The sequence below is a fragment of the Lynx canadensis genome, chromosome X, assembly GCF_007474595.2.
Source record: "Lynx canadensis isolate LIC74 chromosome X, mLynCan4.pri.v2, whole genome shotgun sequence".
NCBI lineage: Eukaryota > Metazoa > Chordata > Mammalia > Carnivora > Felidae > Lynx > Lynx canadensis.
In genome coordinates, this window is record NC_044321.2 from 47,632,497 (window position 1) to 47,652,895 (window position 20,399).

Genomic DNA, 20,399 nt, shown 5'->3' on the forward strand with positions numbered 1-20,399 from the left:
GTAAGATGATATATAAATGCATAGGAAAGTTCCTCACAAAATAGACAGACATTATTGTTAGCTCAGTGTTTTACCAGCTCCTGGCATAGAACCAACCATATAACAGGTGCTGAATGAGTTTTTTGTTGAAAGAATAATGAAATAGCCAAATATTCTATAAGAAAATGACTCCATTATTGCTAGCAGATGGTTCACTTAATGCTCTAGGAGCTCTCTCCATACAAATCCTTCCTCATTATCATTCTTCTAGTTCTGTAATCTATTTCAAGAGATTAGTCATAGTTCCTTGCTTTTAGGCACTAAGGTGTTATTAATTTTGCAGATAAGGCAGCTGACGTCCAGTGAGCTTATGAATCCCCCAAGGTCACACAGCTAATTAATAACAAAGTACAAGACTAAAAGCTTGTGACATGACAAAACTGTTTTTTTATTATTTTATTTTATTTTAATTCCAGTATAGCTAGCATACAGTTTCACATTAGTTTCAGGTATACAATATAGTGATTCAACAATTCCATACAGTAACCGGTGCACATCACGATAAATGCACTCCTTAATCCCCATCACATATATCACCCATCTCCTCCACCTACTTCCCTTCTGGTAACCATCAGATTGTTCTCAATACTTAAGAGTCTGTTTTTTGCTTTCTCTCTCTCTCTCTCTCTCTTTTTCCTTTGCTTACTTGTTTTGTTTCTTAAATTCCAACAAAACTACTGTTTTTTCACTGGCTGCCTGGTAATTGAGAAGTTCTTGGTAAGCAGTACACAGCCTAAGGATCAAAGAACAACACTTATAAAAAGTTATCTTGGAGTCATTGTCATATAGTTTAGAGTATATGACGGTTATTCATTCAATAAACATTCGCTGAGCACCTATCCTATGGCAGGCTCTTTGCATAAGGCTGGGAAACAACGACAGACAGTAACAGACATGATCCTTGCTTTCATGGAATATATTGTGTAGGGAAGTGAATTCCATTAATTAAAAATTTGCACAGACACATGTAATACCACATTTGTGGTTAAGTGTGAAAAATAAAAACAGTATTGGGGCACCTAGGTGGCTCAGTCAGTTAAGTGTCCTATTTGGCTCAGGTCATGATTTCATGGCTCATGAGTTCGAGCCCCGCATTGGGCTCTCTGCTGTCAGCACAGAGTCTGCTTCAGATCCTCTTTCTCCCACTCTCGCTGCCCCTCTCCCACTTGTGCACATGCTCTCTCTCAAAAATAAATAAATATTTAAAAAAAACTGTTATATTAGGGCCTATGGTGACTGGATTTGCTCAAGACAGGGATATCAGGGATAGTTTCTGTGAGGAAATATGGACTGAACTGAAATCTAAAGGGACAAGTAGGAGTTAGTTAGATGCGGAGATAGGGGAATAGCATGTGCAACAGAGTAAACAATGTGTAAATGCCCCTTGGTGGGTACACCACAGGCTAGTCCAAATGAGAGAAGGTCAAAGTGTATTTGGAACACAAGGAGAGGAGCAAAGAATGGTGCAAGGTGGGGCTCAAGAAATAAGGTGAGGCCATACCTTTTTGGCCTATTTATTTTATTATTTATTTGCCTAGTAATTTGAAGCTGTAAGATTATCTTTCACATTGATTAAGCCAACAAAAATAGATTGTAAATAGGAGTGACTAAACCAAGGACTTGTTTACTACCTAGATTTTTTTTTCCTACTAGACAGGACACTTTCATGGAAAATTATTTCACTAGCCAGCGAGACAACATCTTCAGAAATGTGGAGGTTCTGATATATGTGTTTGATGTGGAAAGCCGTGAATTGGAAAAGGACATGCACTATTACCAATCATGCCTAGAGGCTATTCTGCAGAATTCTCCAGATGCCAAAATCTTTTGCTTGGTACACAAAATGGATCTGGTACAGGAGGATCAACGGGACCTGGTAAGAAATATAAAGGGTGCTGCACAAAATGGTTGACATGCTTTCTAAACTTCTTTTGTACAGATATAGGTAAATGGTAGGATTGTTTTTAGGAAGAATAAATCTCAGCAGAAGCACTCAAAGTTTTTTAAAAATACTCATAAATTTTCCATGGTAAGGGAAATATAACATCCATTTGGCAAGTAATTTTCAGGTTTATGTAAGGAACTTGTCAATGTGATATCATTAAGCAGCCTGTATGTTTTCTTAATTAAGTAAAATTAACATATAGTGTTATATTTCAGCCATAGAGTATAATGATTCATCAGTTCTATACATTTCTCACTGCTCATCAAGGTAACTGTATTCTTAATCCCCTTTATTTCATCTATTTTTCCCAGCCACCTGCCCTCTGGCGACTAGGAGTTTGTTCTCTGTATTTAAGAGTCTGGTTTTTTGTTTGTCTTTTTTTCCTCTGTTTATTGCTTTGTCTTGTTTCTTAAGTTCCACAAATCAGTGAAGTTATATGGTATTTATCTTTCTCTGGCTGATTTCACTTAGTATTATATTCTCTAGGTTGATCCCTGTTCTTAAAAATGGCAAGATTTCATTCATTTTTATGGCTGAATAATACTCCATTGTATATATATACCATATCTTCTTCATTCATCTATGGATGGACACTTGGGTTGCTGCCATATCATGGCTATGGTAAATATTGCTGCAGTATAGGGACCCACATATCTTTTTACATTTGTATTTTCCTTTCCTTTGGGTAAATACCCAGTAGTGGAATTACTAGATCATATGAAAATCATATTTTTAATTTTTTTGAGGAATCTCCTTACAGTTTTTCTCAGTGGCTGCACCAATTTGCCTTCCCACCAACAGTGTATGAGGGTCCCTTTTTCTTTACATCCTCGTCAACACTTGTCATTTCTTGTGTATTTTTATTTTAGCCTTTCTGAGAGGTGTAAAGTGATATCTTGTTATGGTTTTAATTTGGACTTCCCTGATGATTAGTGATGTTGGACATCTTTTCATGTGTGTTGGTCATTTGTATGTCCTCTTTGGAAAAATGTCTATTCATGTCTTCTGACCATTTCTTAAATTGGATTTTTTGGGGTTTTTTTTGGGGGGGTTGAATTATTTAAGTTTTTTATATATTTTTTATATTAACCCCTTATTAGATATATTATTTGCAAGTATTTTCTCCCATTTGGTAGGTTGCCTTTTTTGTTTTATTGATGGTTTCCTGTATTGTGCAAAAGCTTTTTATTTTTATGTAGTCCCAGTAGTTTGATTTTGCTTTTGTTTCCCTTGCCAGAACAGATGTAACTAGAAGAATGGTTCTATTGCCAATGTCAAAGAAATCATTGCCTATGTTTTCTCTTAGGAATTTTACATTTTCAGGTCTCACATTTAGGTCTTTACTCCATTTTGAGTTCATTTTTTGTGTATGGAGTAAGAAATTGGTCCAGTTTCATTCATATGCATGTAGCTATTCAGTTTTCCCAGTAACATTTGTTGAAGAGATTGTCTTTTTCCTATTGTATATTCTTGCCTCCATTATGGTAGATTGATCATATAAGCGTGGGTGTATTTGTGTTCTATTTTGTTCCATGGGCTCTATGTTTATTTTTGTGCCGGGAACCATACTGTTTTTATTACTACAGCTTTGTAGTAGATCTTGAAATCTTGGATTCTGATACCTCCGGTTTTGTTCTTCTTTTTCCAGATTGCTTTGGTTGTTCGGGGTCTTCTGTGGTTCCATACATATTTTAGGATTATTTGTTCTACTTTTGTTAAAAATCCTGTTGGTATTTTTTTAGGGATTGCGTTAAATCTGTATATTGCTTTGGGTAGTATGGACATTTCAGTATTTGTTCTTTTGATCCATGAGCATGGAATATCATTTCCATTTGTTAGTGTCATCTTCAGTTTCCTTCTTCAGTATGTTACAGTTTTCAGAGTACAGGTCTTTTGTCTGCTTGGTTTATTCCTATATATTTTATTCTTTGTTTTGCAATTATAAAAGGGATTGTTTTCTTAATTTCTCTTTCTGTTACTTAATTATTAGTGTATGGAAATGCAGATTTCTGTATATTAATTTTATATGCTGCAACTTCACTGAATTCATTTACCAGTTCTAATAGTTTTTTGATTGAGTCTTTTGGGTTTTCAATATATAGTATCGTGTCATCAGCAAACAGTGTAAGTTTGAATTCTTCCTTACCAATACGGATGCCTTTTATTCCTTGTTTGATTGCTTTGGCTAGGACTTCCTATTAATACTATGTTGAATAAAAGTAGTGAGAGTGGACATCCTTGTCTTTTTCCTGATCTTAGAGAAAAAACTGTCAGTTTTTCACCATTGAGAATGTTAGCTGTAGGTTTTTCACATGGTCTTTATTATGTTGAGGCATGTTCCTTTTAAATCTACTTTGTTGAGAGTTTTTATCATGAATGGATATTATATTTTTTCAAATGCTCTCACTGCATCTATTGAAATGATTGTATGCTTTTTCTCTTTTCTGTTGCTAATGTGGTGTATCCCGTTGATTGATTTGCAAATATTAAATGCCTTGTATCCCAGATATAAATGCCACTTGATCATGGTGAATGATTTATTTACTGTATTGTTAGATTCAGTTCGTTAATATTTTGTGGAGGATTGTTGCATCTTTGTTCATCAGTGAGTTTGCCTGTAGTTTTCTTTTTTGTCGTGTTTTTATCTGGTTTTGGTATCAGGGTAGTGCTGGCCTCATAGATTGAATTTGGAAGCTTTCCTTCCTCATATTTTTTTGGAATAGTTTGAGAAGAATAGTATTCATTCTTCTTTAAATGTTTGTGCTGTCAGCACAGAGCCCAACGCAGGGCTCAAACTCATGGACTGCAAGATCATGACCTGAGCTGAAGTCAGATGCTCAACCGACTGAGTCACCCAGGTGCCCTAGTCTCCATGTATTTGTGATCTTTCCAGATTTTTTCTTTCAACGTTTATTTATTTTTGGGACAGAGAGAAACAGAGCATGAACGGGGGAGGAGCAGAGAGAGAGGGAGACACAGAATCGGAAACAGGCTCCAGGCTCTGGGCCATCAGCCCAGAGCCTGACGCGGGGCTCGAACTCCCGGACCGCGAGATCGTGACCTGGCTGAAGTCGGACGCTTAACCGACTGCGCCACCCAGGCGCCCCATTTCCAGATTTTTTCTTGTGATTAAGTTCTAATTTTGTACCATTGTGGTCAGAAAACATGCATGATATGCTTTCACTTTTTTATAATTTACCGAGACTTATTTTGTGGCATAACATGTGAAATGTTTTGGAGAATATTCCATGTGCACTTTAAAAGAGTGTATTCTTTTGTTTCTGGATGGAATATTTTGAATATATCTGTTAGTTATATCTGGTCCAGTGTTCAAAGCCACTATTTTTTTTGGGGTGATTTTCTGTCTTGATGATCTATCCATTGATGTAAATGGGGTGTTAAAGTCCCCTGCCATTATTACTTTCAATGCTTGTCTTTGTGTGTATATGTTTGTTTCTTTATGTTCTTTATTTAGGTACTCCTATGTTGATTGCATAAATATTTATAATTGTTCTTACCTCATATTGGATCATTCCCCTTATCATCATGTAGTTGTTGTCTCTTATTACAGTATTTGTTTTAAAGTCTATCTTGTCTTATATAAGCTTTGCTACCCCATCTTTTTTTTCACTTCCATTTGCATGATAAATGTTTTTCCATTCCTTTTCGTTAAATCCGCATGTGTCTTTAAGTGTGAAGTGAGTCTCTTATAGACAGGGTCTTGCTTTTTATACATTCAGTCATGCTGTGTCTTTTGATTGGAGCATTTAGTCCATTTAAACTCAAAGTAATTATTGATAGATATGTACTTATTGTCGTGTTGTTATTTGTTTTATGGTTGTTTTTGTAGTTTTTCTGTGTTTTTTTTCCCCTTGTTCTCTTCTTTGTGGTTTGATGGCTTTCTTTACTGATACGCTTGGATTCCTTTCTCTTTATTTTTTGGTTATCTATTATAGGTTTTTGATTTGTGATTACCATTATGCTCATATATAACATCTGATGACCATAGCTGTCTATGTTAAGTTGATGTGTTGCATCCACACAACTCCTGAAACAGAATGCTACGGGCACCAGTGACAGTCACAACACAGTTTATTGCAATGAGAGGCAAGGCCGACCGATCGGGACCAACACTTGATAAGAGTGTGGCCCCGAACAGCCGGGATACAGAGTTTTTATGGCTGATCACATCATTTTATTATCACCTGGGAACAGAACAGAGAAACAGTTCCCAGACGAGTTAGAAACAGTTCCCAGATGAGCTAGAAACAGTTGCCGGATGAGGTGATTATTTTAGACTTTCTGCCGCTAAGTTGCAACCAGTGGATCTCCTTGACCTTGCCTCTGATGCTCTTTTCTTTGAGCTTTTGTTTCCTTCATTGGTGAAGCCTGATTTACAAGAGTGTGAAGCATAATTTACAAGAGTAAAGCAAGGCTATTATCTCTTGACCTTCAGTGTCAGAACAAAGCTGTTATTTTTTAAGCTATGTTAGCCCTACACTACAATTTAACCCTTACAGATGGTCACTTTGAACCCATTCTAAAAGTACTAAATTTTTACTCCTGCCATCAACAACCTTTTATGTATATGATGTCATAATTCATAACTTTTTATTTTGTGAATCTATGGAGTAATATTTATAGATATAATTTATTTTAATCCTTTTGTGTTTAACGTCCATACTGGTATTATAAGTAATTAGTCTACTACTTTTATTATGTTTATGTTTACCTATGAAGTATTTTCATTTCATAATTTCATCATAATTTCATAATCTTTTTCCTGGTCATGCCTTTTCTTTCCCCTTGAGGAATTCCCTTTAACTTTTTTAAGGCTAGTTTAGTGGTGGTGAACTCCTTTAACTTTTGTTGCCTGTGAAACTCTATCTCTTCTTCTATTCTGAATGATAGCCTTGCTGGGTAAAGTATTCTTGGTTGCAGATTTTTTTGTTTTAGTACTTTGAATGTATCATGCCACTCCCTTCTGGCCTGCCAAGTTTCTGCTGAAAAAGCAGTGGATAGCCTGATGGGATTTCCTATGTGTATAAGTTTTCTCATGCTGCTTTTAAAATTCTCTATTTCTCACTACTTTTTGCGATTTTACTTTAATGTGTCTTTGTGTGTACTCCTCTGGTTGATTGTTTTAGGTGTTCTCTGTGCCTCCTGGATCTGGATATCTGTTTCCTTGTCCAGATTAGAGAATTCTTCAGCTGTTATTTCTTCAAATACATTTTCTGCCCCCTTCTCTCTCTCTTTTGGAATCCCTATAACGTAAGGGTTATTACACTTAATGATGTTGTTGACTTTCCTTAACCTATTCTTATTTTTTATTATTCCTTTTTTTTTTTTTTTTTTTCTCTTCAGTTTGGTTCTTCCTATTAATTAGTCTGTCTTCCAGCTCTATGATCCAGTCTTCTTCCTCCTCTAAACTATTGATTCTGTCTTCCTCTCGTGTATTTTTAATTTCAGTTATTGAATCCTTCATTTCTTATTTGTTATTTTTATATTTTCTACCTCTTAAAAATACAGTGAGTATCTTTATGGCCGTTACTTTGAATTCTTTATCACACATATTGCTTATCTTCATTTCACTTAGCTGTTTTGCTTTTATTTTCTATTGCTATTTCTTTTGGGACATACTCTTCTGCCTCCTCATTTTATCTAACTCTGTGTTTGTTTCTGTATCAGATCATTTATGTCTCCTGGTATTGAAAGTAATAGCCTTATGAAGAAAAGTTCTTGTTGTGGCTTGTAGCACAATGTCCCTTGTTTATCAGAACCAGGTGCCTCAGGAGTTTCTCCTGTGTGGATTGTGTATGCCTTATTCTTCTGGTTGAGCCACATTTGCCTTCCTATCAGTATGCTATAATGGCCTGCTTTGCCTATTATGCACGCACTGGGTAGGATTTGGTCCCTGTTCTGTTAAGAGGGCAGTCTGAAGCCACTGTGGGCTTATCATTGGGTGGTTTCAGCAATCAGACCAGATGCCTGCCCTCAGCACATTTGCAGGGGCTACAGTAGCATCAAACTGCAGTGCACTCTCCTTGCATTGTCTAATGAGAGGCTTTCATTTGTGGACAGAGTCTGGAGACAAACCAGCTCTCTGCTCCCGGTCTGTCTGTTGGGGCTGAAATAGCACCTACCAGCAGAGTGCTCTCCCTGTCTTGTCCCCTGAGGGGCTTTTGTTGGTGTATGGGGTCAGGAGTCAGGCCAGATTCCTGGAAGGGCCTGCAGGAGTAATGTTTGGCAGGACTCTCTCTCTTTTTTAAATTTTTTTTTTTAGTGTTTATATTTGAGACAGAGAGACAGAGCATGAATGGGGGAGGGTCAGAGAGAGAGGGAAACACAGAATCTGAAATAGGCTCCAAGCTCTGAGCTGTCAGCACAAAGCCCGAAGTGGGGCTCAAACTCACGGACTGGGAAATCATGACCTGAGCCGAAGTCAGACGCTTAACCAACTGAGCCACCCAGGCGTCCCAGGACTCTCTTTATACTGCCAGTTATAAGGCTTGGTTACCGAGGCTTTAGTCGAAGGGTTATTTTCCCCTCTCCCCAGTACAGGAGTTACTTTGGAGTAGTGCTGGCCCCTGTAGGATGAGACATGCAGGAGCTGCTTTGGAGGGACTCCTCTGTAGAGTGGGTTGGATAGAACTGGTCCACAAGAGATTGTGAGGGTGAGCTGCATAGTGTTAGCAAGCAAAGTGGAGAGTGTTCATGGTATTTTCTGCAAGTGTCTAGCTATCTAGGCTGTGGGTGCAAAGAAATGGCTCCCACCAGTTCTTTTGTTCTTGGAGAAGTCTCCTAAAGATCCCTTGCCCTCCTTCACATGTTCTGAGATTGGAAAATAAATCTCTTTAATGTGTACCCTAAGCACTTTTCACACTGCTGCTTCTATGCAGTATCTCAGTGGAGTTGTTTGATATGCTGACTCTTTGAGGATGAAGACTTAGTTTCCTATTGCCTTCCAGCTCTCCCAGAGCTGAGCCAGCTGATTTTAAAGTATCTGAATTTAAGCCCCCTGACTATAAAAACTCACAAAGTTAAGCCCCACTTGTTTCAAAACCAAATGTTAGGGGGACTCATCTTCCTAGTGCAGCTCCCTATGTCTGGGGTGCCTAATGTGGGGTCTGCTCCTCTCCCTTCTCCATGCTTGTGGTGTCCCTCCCATTTGTGGTTAGTCTGGCTGAGAGTTTGGTTCCCCACATCTCTGCCCCTCACCCTTTCAGTGTGTTCTATTAGCTATGGAAACTCTTTCTGCCAGTCTTTAGATTATTTTCTTGTTTGGTTGCACTGATGTGACTGTTATTTTTGTGTGTCCGTGGGATAAAATGAGCTTAGCATCCTCCTAGTCCGCCATCTTCTCCATTTACATCCTCCTTTATGTATGTTTATGTTTACTTATCCTGTTTTATTGTCCTTCAGAAGAGGTAGTTACTGTGAAGGCTAGAAGACCCACCAGGGGTGAGATGAAGAAGGGTTATTGCATTCACTAGGTTAACTTAGAAAATATTTATGCACCAATAGAAGTGCCAATCACTTTAGGTTAGGCTCAATGCCCAGTCCCTCTTAATTACACTGATATGGTATCTTTGGCTTCTTTTCTAGCATGGGGATTAGTACACATAAATTAACCAAAGAAGACACAGTAGAAAGAGATGACTCCTAGCTAGCTATGAGACCCCAGGTCTGGCAAGTAACAAAAATAGTCCAACTTTAGTTTATGCAATATAAGAGGATTTGATTTTAAAGTCTAAGATGAAAGAGAAGATCCTGTAAGGATAAAGGTAAGAAAAGCAGTTTCAGAATATTTTGGTGATATAGAAGAATACAGTTCCTTTTTGGATTGGAACCCAGGAGTCTAAGGATACCCTTTATTTAAAGGAATTTTTTGGTAATAGCTACAGTCAGGAATACTTTTTTTTGTATAACTAGTTACAGTATTGCCTCCAGTGTTTTGGTGTTTGGGCATATTTTGGTGTTTCTAGGTAACCTTACAGGTTATAAACAACTTGACTGGGTTCTGTATTTGACTCTGAAAACTATTTTTGAGTATTTAGTCTTTTTTCCTTCTCTCTTTCCTTTTCTCACGAAGTATTAATTCTGTTGTAATTCAGTAGAATATCTGCATGTAGCTTGAGTCTTGGGATTATGAGGGCTGTGTTATTGTTATTCTTGCTGTTGTTTTGTTTTCTGTTTTGTTTCCTTTAAAAATCACTTCATTACCTGGCCCAATTTGCAATAGAAAAACAGAGCATTCCAACAAATAAGGTCCTTATGGATTTTTTAAATTACTTTTCATTTTTATTAATCAACTTATTGTTTCCTAAATGCTTATAGAATATATCCCCAAAGATATATGAATGTTCTTTGTGATATTTTAAACTCAATTAATAAAAGTGTACTTCATTTAATTAAAGATTAAAACTTGCAAGTTTTGAAGTCAAAGTGGCTAGGGTGCTTCCCTAAATATCAATTTCAAGCAAGATAGATAGTTTATTGTATGTGTATGGGTTCCCCAAGTAAACAGAACCAATAAGTGTGTGTGTGTGTGTGTGTGTGTGTGTGTGTGTGTGTGTGTGTAGAGGGGGGGGGATTGATTGATTGATTGATTGATTGATTGGTTTTTGAGGAATTGACTTGTACAGTTGTGGAGACTGACAAGTCCAAAATCTGCAGGACAGGCTGATAGAATAGAGACCCAGGAAAGAGTAGTTATTGCAGTTCCATTCAGAAGTCAGTCTGGAGGCAGAATTCCCCCTACCTGGCGGAATAGTGACCTTTTTTCTCTTAAGGCCTTCAACTGATTGTATAAAGCCTACCCACATTATGGAGTAGTCTACTAATATAAATATTAATCTCATTTAAAAATGCCTCACAAGAAGATCTAAACTGCTGTTTGACCAAATGTCTGGGTACTGTGGCCTAGCCACATTGATACATCAAATTAACCACCACAGTGTATACATGCGCTCACCCAGTCATGGAAAATACCTGTGTATATATATATTTGTACAAATAGGTATTCTTCGATGTGTATGTGGGCATTTATACATAGATACATATCATACCAAAATGGATAGATATTTCTGTTTGTGTGTGGGGGGTGTTATATAGCCAAATAAATATAGTCCATTCAGAAATAATATATATGAGAATATATTTGAGTATATGCATATATTTGTGTGAGAGAGAAAAATACCTACAAAGGTTAAAGTATTTTAATTTACAATACTATTACCTTAAAGTGACCCAGATTAGGTGATTTGGAACATTAGATATATTTTATAAACACTCCTCTGTATGGTAATTTTTTTTTCCCAACACAGTGCTCTCAGTGAGCACTCAGCACAAGCAGCAGAAGCCTGAAGAATTCTAGTAGTTGTACTTTTAGACCTGACCTGAAATAATTTCTGCCATCCTATTTTACGAAGCAATGTACACACTCCTCTGAGGAAAGAGGAAATGTTCTTGTTTAAAATACACTGAAATAATTACATTTCAGATTTTGCAGTGAAAGAGAAGAGCTGTTATATGCTAATCTATATGTGGACTTTTTAATTCAGATTTTTAAAGAGCGAGAAGAAGATCTGAGGCGTTTGTCTCGCCCATTGGAATGTTCTTGTTTCCGAACATCTATCTGGGATGAAACTCTCTATAAGGTGTGTATGTTTCCCTTAGCGCCCTTACTTAAGAAAATGAAAAAAAAGCTAAAAGGGTATTGTCAAAAGTAAAAGATTTTAAACTCTGTCATATCCATTTAGATGCGTTGAACTGAAAAAGGAAATAATCTACAATAAATAATTTGCCCAGGTTAGGAAAGTTTTCCGTTATGATTTGCTCACATAACTCTTCTACCCTATTTGAAAACTATCAAACTTAACCTTAAGAGATTTGGGGTTTGATCTTGAATTGTGTTGAGATACCTACCAAGTGACTGAACTAGCCAGTTTCATCATGATTAATTTCATACCGATCTTTGTGACAGCAGAGGTTTTACTGGCCATCATCCATTGTGACCTGTTGTGGTCTCAATGCTGATTGGATCTGTGTGTAATATTCAGGTATCTCTTCAGTATATAAACTAGTCTGCTTCAGTTTGGATGGCAGCAGAATAACAACATTTAGGGACGATATTGGAAATGAGAGTCTTAAAATGAGATATGTTATGCCTAGAATATGGTAGCTTCAACTTTCATGCCATATTGGAGACTAGTATTCTTTTAACCAGGATTGTTTCCATTGCTGTAATGGAAGCACTGCTTGTAGTAGTTGTAGAGGTTATAATAGCTATGTTACGGATTAAGCTGAAATTACATTATTGGCACATAGGCTCCTTATCCTGATTTTTCCCTACTGATCTGGTGATTTGAAAGACTGGCTTCTTTGGGGTCCTCTCCTGGTCAGACCTTTCCTTCCTGCTGCTAATATTCATTGACAAGTCTGACTCTGGGTGGGAAAGCATCTTTCTCTGTCACTGGTAGCTACAGCCTCATTATCAACTGCATCTGACAATTATCTACAACCAGAGAAGCACAGAAACCTGATTTGCCAAGGAGAAAAACCAATGGGCATTAAAAATAGCCATTTATTTCTTTTTTAAACTAATTCATTTTTTCCCAATATTGTTGACTCAGCCTCACTCTAATAACAGATCATTTTGAGATACCTGTCTAGGAAATACTGCTCTAGATTAATTTGGGCCGAATTTCTCTCAAAGCCTTATTCCCATAGAACAGGTAACCGTGAATAAGGATGGACATGACGCACTGATAAGAACCAACTGCGGTGTGAAGGATGGCAATACATAACACGACCAAAGACAATTGGCTAATCACAACACTGCTGTGAGTGACAATGTCTCTGCTGTGGTTAGCTTTGGTGCCTTCTCCAAGGTAAATTCAGCAGTGACATTAACACCGACCTGGGAACTTGGAACCTGAACCCCTATGCTTAAGTAATAAAACTAATTGGAACAGAGACATGGCACTACTATCTCTTACATCAATGTTGCATAGAGCTGACTTAAATTTTTATTTTGTTTTATTCTACAAGCACTCATTGCATATCTGCTTGATGCTGTTGGACACACAAATTGACTAAGACCAGGTTCCTGCCCTCTAGTAGGGGAGAGAAGAACAAGCTTATCAGACAAATTGGAAGGAATTATTACAATGGAAATGCAAATAAAAGAGCCTTAAGAGAATAGAGGGAGGGTGTGGTTAATTTCAACTACTTACATTAGTAATACTTCTCTGGATGAAGTCAGTTTTAGGAATCACACAATGGACCATTTTTAATTCAATTGGATCAATAATTTATACAACTGACAATAATAAGCCTTTTGGAATGATAATGCCACTAATTTCTCTTGTGATTTCTTTTGTACATTATCCCATTAAGGGGAGGGGCCATTTTTCCATGTGACTCTGATGATACTTTTTACAAAATTGATTCTTGGATTTATGTTAAATATAGCACCATTATCTTCTGATATTTAGAGTGGTCTACATTATTGCACTTAAATATTTGTTGAATGGCTGGATTACAAACGTTTTATTTGGTCCAGTAAATCAGAGTTTTCAACTATTCTTAAGGCAAACGTCATGGAATTAAATTATTAATTTTAAAAAAAATTATCAATGGAAAGAAGTTTCTCCAGCATTTTATAAGTGTTTGAAACTTTAAAAAATTCCATCTGAAGGATAATAATCAAATATCACCTTCATCTCATTTTGTTTGTGTCATGCCATATTTGTTACAAGTATTTGTTTGGGACTCTATATCACCATATTTTGCTGTCCATATGTTATAGTATACTTACTCATTTGCAAAGGTCTGGGACTGCCTACCTGTTAGTAATATTACACTGTGCTTCTGTTCCGTTAGGCTTGGTCCAGCATTGTTTATCAGCTGATCCCCAATGTTCAGCAGCTGGAAATGAACCTAAGGAATTTTGCTGAAATTATTGAGGCTGATGAAGTCCTTTTGTTTGAGAGAGCTACTTTTCTGGTGAGAACTTTCTGTTCTGCAGGTGTACTTCACACTTTTTTTCCCTCTTGTCATTGCATCAGCATATATAACCTTATTTACAGGTGACCCAAAAGAAGTCCTTTGGTGTGTAGCTCTTTAGTAGTTAGTAAGACTTAGATTTTTACAAGCATGCCTTATTATAGAGTTTAGATTATTTCCGCTAAAAATTATCCATTTGTGTTAAATAATTCCTAATTTCCTATTGACTTTTATTATGAAATAAGAGGTATTTTCCTTTTGAGAAAACTCCTATCCCACCCCTTTCTCCAAAAGACTGATTTGAAAACTTTTAACATGGAAGAGGTATAATGGTCATTTTAGTGATTTAGCTAAGAGTTCAGATGGAGAGGTGGAAGGGGAAAGAGGTGCCTTGGCATTTTTATTTTTCTCATATAAATTCAACTTAACTATAGAGCCTACTGTGTGTATGGCTCTAAGGGGGTTGCAGTATTATATTTATAAGTAAAATTTTAAAGAACAGTAACAGAAGCTAATTAGGGATGTCATAAAACACTGCATATAATTGCTGATCAGTTTAATAAATATAATTCTAAGAGCAACTCACAGTAAATAATTGGTTACTGAGCTCTACCAATGCCTGATGGTTTTTTTTTTTTAATTTTTTTTTAACGTTTTATTTATTTTTGAGACAGAGAGAGACAGAGCATGAACGGGGGAGGGGCAAAGAGAGAGGGAGACACAGAATCGGAAACAGGCTCCAGGCTCCGAGCCATCAGCCCAGAGCCCGACGCGGGGCTCAAACTCACGGACCGCGAGATCGTGACCTGGCTGAAGTCGGACGCTTAACCGACTGTGCCACCCAGGCACCCCTGCCTGATGGTTTTAAAACACATTTCTAAATCTATCTGAGCTTGGTTTCCCTTCTATAAAATGGAGATAATACATCTATATCATAAGTTTATTGTATGGAATAAATGGCACAAGGTAATGTTAAGCCCTAATACAAAGCTTACCATATAGTTGTCATACTATAAAAAGTAGGTTCTTTTTGTTATTATAGCAACAGAGGGCAGAGAATGTGTACTGTAATTTTTCCTACTCCATCCTTTGTGGAAACATTATTTGTAACTGTAGTTTCTGAGTCATCTATCCTGCTAGGTGGTACAGCTGCAGCAAGGAGTTCTTTCAACGTTTATTTATTTTTGGGACAGAGAGAGACAGAGCATGAACGGAGGGGCAGAGAGAGAGGGAGACACAGAATCGGAAACAGGCTCCAGGCTCTGAGCCATCAGCCCAGAGCCCGACGCGGGGCTCGAACTCACGGACCGCGAGATCGTGACCTGGCTGAAGTCGGACGCTTAACTGACTGCGCCACCCAGGCGCCCCAAGGAGTTCTAACTAGAGTGACTTTCTGCTTCAGCTCACTGGCAGGAGTCACTTGCTTGCAGTTTTACTACCCTGCAACCTCTTGTTTCTAGTGTGAATAGCAACAAACAAGTGAGCTATTCTTACCATCTTGATACACATTGGCATGGCAGAATCCTGCTTTCAGCAGTATTCTCCTGCCTTATCCACCACATATGATCATAGAAGTTAACCTTATATAAGTTCCCTCTTTCTCACTAACAGTAACAGGTGGCTTTGGTTTCTCTTGGAGACCAAGTTTAGTTGTGATCAACCATTTTCACTGAGTGAGTTGAAGTCAAGCAAGGGGAACCTGTTCCACCATTGGTCTAGGAATTACCTTTCGAAAGGTTCACATGGTTTCAGTAAATTGCCCTGTGAATTTTCTTCTGTTGAGCAACTCATTTTTGCTTCCTACTAGAAACTTTATATCTAAATATTCAGCCTATAAAAATACATGGTTTTATTAAAATCTGAAAGTGGTAGAAGAAGTATTTTCAGCTGATGTGAGTGTTCATAATGAATAAGTTCATTTATAAATAGTAAATCCTTAGAGGTTGGAATCCTTTAGTTAAGATTTTCATTGTTTTTTATATATATTTAATTTACAATTAAAAAAATTATTTTAATTCTAGTTAACATATAGTGTTATATTAGTTTCAGATATACAATATAGTGATTCGACAATTCCATACATCACCCTGTGTCCATCATCACAAGTGTACTCCTTAATCATCATCCTCTATATCCCCCAACCACCTGGCCTCTAGAAACTATCAGTTTGTTCTGTTAACTAAAAGTATGTTTCTTGATTTGTCACTCTCTCACGCTGTCCTTTATTCCCCTTTGTTCTATTTCTTAAATTACACATATGAGTGAAATTATATGGTATTTATCTTTCCCTGACTGATTTACTTCGCTTAGCATAGTACTCTCCAACTCCATCCACTTCATTGCAGCTGGCAAGATTTCATTCTTTTTTATAGTTGAGTAATATCTACTGTGTGTGTGTGCATGTGTGTGTGTGTGTGTGTGTACATGTTATTATCCATTCATCGATTGATAGACACTTTGGGCTGCTTCCATATCTTCACTATTGTAAACAATGCTGCTGTAAACATAGGGTATGTGTCTGTATCCCTTTGAATTAGTGTTCTTGTATTATTTGGATAAATACCCAGTAGTGTGATTGCTGGATCTTAAGGTAGTTCTACTGTTAATTTTTTGAGGAACCTCCATACTGTTTTCCAGAGTGGCTGCACCAGTTTGCATTCCCACCAATAGTGCAAGAGGGTTCCTTTTTGTCTACATCCTCACCACCACCTGTTGTTTTTTATGTTGTTGATTTGAGCCATTCTGACAGGTATAAAGTGATATCTCATTGTAGTTTTGATTTGCATTTCTCTGATAATGAGTAATGTTGAGCATTTTTTCATGGGTCTGTTGCCCATCTATATGTTGTCTGTGGAAAAACGTCTATTCATATCTTCTGCCCATTTTTTAACTGGATTATTCATTTTTTGGGTGTTGAGTTATAGAAGTTCTTTATATATTTTAGATACTAACTCTTTATCAGATATGTCATTTGCAAATATCTCCTCCCATTCCAAAGGTTGCCTTTTGGTTTTGTTGCTTGTTTCATTTGCTGTGCAGAAGCTTTTAATGTTGCCATAATCCCAATAGTTTATTTTTGCTTTTGTCTTCCTTGCCTCAGGAAACATATCTAGAGACAAGTTTGCCATTGTCAAAGAAGTTACTGCCTGTGTTCTCTTCTAGGATTTTGATGGTTAACACGTCTCACATTTAGGTTTTTTCTACTTCTGTGAAGCTAGTGGTATTTTGATAGGGATTACATTAAATGTATAGCTTGTTTTGGGTGGTATAGACATTTTAACATTGTTCTTCCTATCCATGAGATTGGAATGTCTTTACATTTCTTTGTGTCATCTTTAATTTATTTCATCAGTGTTTTATAATTTTAGAGTACAGGTCATTCACCTCTTTGGTTAGGTTTATTCCTAGGCATCTTATTTTTGTTGCAGTTGTAAATGGTATTGTTTTTGTAATTTCTCTTTCTGCTGCTTCATTATTGGTGTATAGAAATGCAACAGATTTCTCTACACTGATATTGTATCCTGTGACTTTAATGAATTTATCAGTTCTAGCAGTTTTGGGGTGGAACTTTTTGGGTTTTCTATATGTAGTATAATATCCTCTGCCAATCATGAATATTTTATTTCTTACCAATTTGGATGTCTTTTATTTCTTTTTGTTGTCTGACTGCTGTGGCTAGGACTTCCAGTCCTATGTTGAATAAAAGTGGTGCCAGTGTACATCCTTGTCTTGTTCCTGACCTTACGGGGAATACTCTGTTATTCCCATTAAGGATGACATTAGCTATGGGTATTTCATATATGGCCTTTATTATGTTCAGGTGTGTTCTCTATAAACCTACTTTGTTGAGGGTTTTTATCATGAATGGAAGCTGTACTTTGTCAAATGCTTTTTCTGTATCTATTGAAATGATCATATAGTTCTTACCTTTTCTCTAATTGATGTGATGCATCATCTTAATTGATTTGCAAATATTGGACTAGTTTTGCAACCCATGAGTAAATCCTACTTGATTGTGGTGAATGATTTTTTAATTTATTGTTGAATTCAGTTTGCTGGTATTTTGTTGGTAATTTTTGCATCTATGTTCATCAGGGATATTGACCTGTAGTTCTCTTTTTTAGTGGTGTCTTTATATGGTTTTGGTATCAGGGTAATATCGACCTCATAGAATGAATTTGGAAGTTTTCCTTCCTCTTCTATTTTTTGAAATTCTTTAAATGGTTAGTGGAATTTGCCTGTGAAGCTATCTAGCCCTGGACTTTTATCTGTTGGGAGAGTTGTGATTTCTTTTTTTTTGTTTGCTTGTTTATCTTTTTCTTTTTTATTTTTGAGAGAGAGAGAGAGAGAGCGAGAGCGAGAGCACCCAGCAGGGGAGGAGCAGAGAGAGAGGGAGACACAGAATAAGAACCAGGCTCCAGGCTCTGAGCTGTTGGCATGGAGCCTGATTCAGGGCTCAAACTCACAGACGGTGGGATCATACCCTGAGCCTAAGTTGGATGCTTAACTGACTCAGCCACCCAGTGCCCCAAGTTTTGATTTCTAATTCAGTGTCTTTGCTGGTTGTCAGTCCGTTCAACTTTTTTTTTTCTTCCTGTTTCAGTTTTGGTAGTTTATATGTTTCTAGGAATATATCCATTTCTTCTAGGCTGTCCAATTTGTTGGCATATAGTTTTTCATAATATTCTCTTATGCTTTTTTATATGGTTGGTTGTTATTTCTCCTGTCTTATTTTATTTATTTGGGTCTTTTCTCCTTTTGTCTTGATCAGACAGCTTAGAGGCTTATCAATTTTATTTTTTCGAAGAATTAGCTCCTGGTTTCATTAATCTGTTCTATTGATTTTTTAATTTTCTCCATCATTTATTTCTGCTCTGATCTTTATTATTTCCTTCCTTCCACTGGTTTAGGTTTTGTTTGTTGTTCTTCTCTACCTCCTTTTGGTGTAGAGTTAGCTTGTTTGAGATTTTTCTTGCTTCTTGAGGTAGGCTTGTTAAACTTCCTTCTCGAACTGGTTTTGTTGCATCTGAGAGGTTTTGGACCCTTGTTTTCATTTGTTTCCATGTACTTTATTTATTCTTTGATTTTCTGGTTGATCCATTTATTGTTTAGTAGCATGTTCTTTATCTCCTTGTATTTGTAGTCTTTGCCAACTATTTCTTATGCTTGTCTTATAGTTTCATAATGTTGTCAGAAAATATGCATGGCGCAATTTCGATATTCTTCAATTTGTTGAGGTTTGTTTTGTGGGCTTGAGAAGAATGTATATTCTCTTGTTTTAGGATGGAATGTTCTGAATATATCTATTAAATCCGTGTGTTCCATTATGTCTTTGAAATCCATTGTTTCCTTGTTGATTTTCTGTTTAAATGATCTGTCCATTGATGTAAGTGTGCTGTAAAGTCCCCTACTATTATTGTATTATTACCGATTAATTCCTTTGTTTGTTATTAACTGCTTTATGTGTTTGGGTGATCCTAGCATAGGAAGCCTGTAACTAGTTAGCATGCCAGAGCCTTGTTCGTTATTGAAATTAACCAGGTAAATTGCTCCACAAACTAAAACTGGCCACCATGCACAGAAATGGGAAAGAGCTATCAGTGTCAGTCCTGTCCATGTCTAAGCTGGGTGAGATTTCTTATGCTGACTCAAATTAAGCCACAGTCTCCAATTCTGGTGGTTCCCTTCCATCAATTCCTTTAAATTTCAGCTTTGCAACCATACTCTTTCTGGAACCCAAAGACTTTGGTTTCCTACATGCTACCTGGTGGGTCATGGTAATAATTCTGCTGCATCACCAGTCAGCATTGTTCGTGGTTGGAACTATAAAAGTATCAGATCATATTTGAGTAATGACATTCATTCTTTTTTTTTTAATATGAAATTTATTGTCAAACTGGTTTCCATACAACACCCAGTGCTCATCCCAACAGATATCCTCCTCAATACCCCTCACCTGCCCTCCCCTCCCTCCCACCCCCCATCAACCCTCAGTTTCTTCTCAGATTTTAAGAGTCTCTTCTGTTTTGGCTCCCTCCCTCTCTAACCTGTTTTTTTTTCCATCCCCGCCCCCATGGTCTTCTGTTAAGTTTCTCAGGATCCACATAACAGTGAAAACATATGGTATCTGTCTTTCTCTATATGACTTATTTCACTTAGCATAACACTCTCCAGTTCCATCCAGGTTGCTACAAAAGGTCATATTTCATTCTTTCTCATTGACACATAGTATTCCATTGTGTATATAAACCACAATTTCTTTATCCATTCATCAGTTGATGGACATTTAGGCTCTTTCCATAATTTGGCTACTTGTGAAAGTGCTGCTATAAACATTGGGGTACAAGTACCCCTACACATCAGCACTCCTGTATCCCTTGGGTAAATTCCTAGCAGTGCTATTTCT

General features: G+C 37.0%; 1 protein-coding gene across 5 annotated transcripts in view; it reads left to right on the forward strand.

Annotated features, from left to right (window-relative positions):
• The window catches only part of RRAGB (Ras related GTP binding B), a 51,829-nt gene that overhangs the window by 17,663 nt on the left and 13,767 nt on the right, over positions 1–20,399 (forward strand). For 4 of the 5 annotated variants that reach the window (XM_030305875.1, XM_030305879.1, XM_030305880.1 and 1 more), the window contains 3 exons: positions 1,693–1,915; positions 11,548–11,643; positions 13,871–13,993. In XM_030305875.1, the coding sequence (XP_030161735.1) occupies positions 1,693–1,915; positions 11,548–11,643; positions 13,871–13,993 (442 nt within the window). The remainder of the gene's footprint in view (positions 1–1,692; positions 1,916–11,547; positions 11,644–13,870; positions 13,994–20,399) is intronic. The other variant, XM_030305882.1, reaches the window with a different exon arrangement.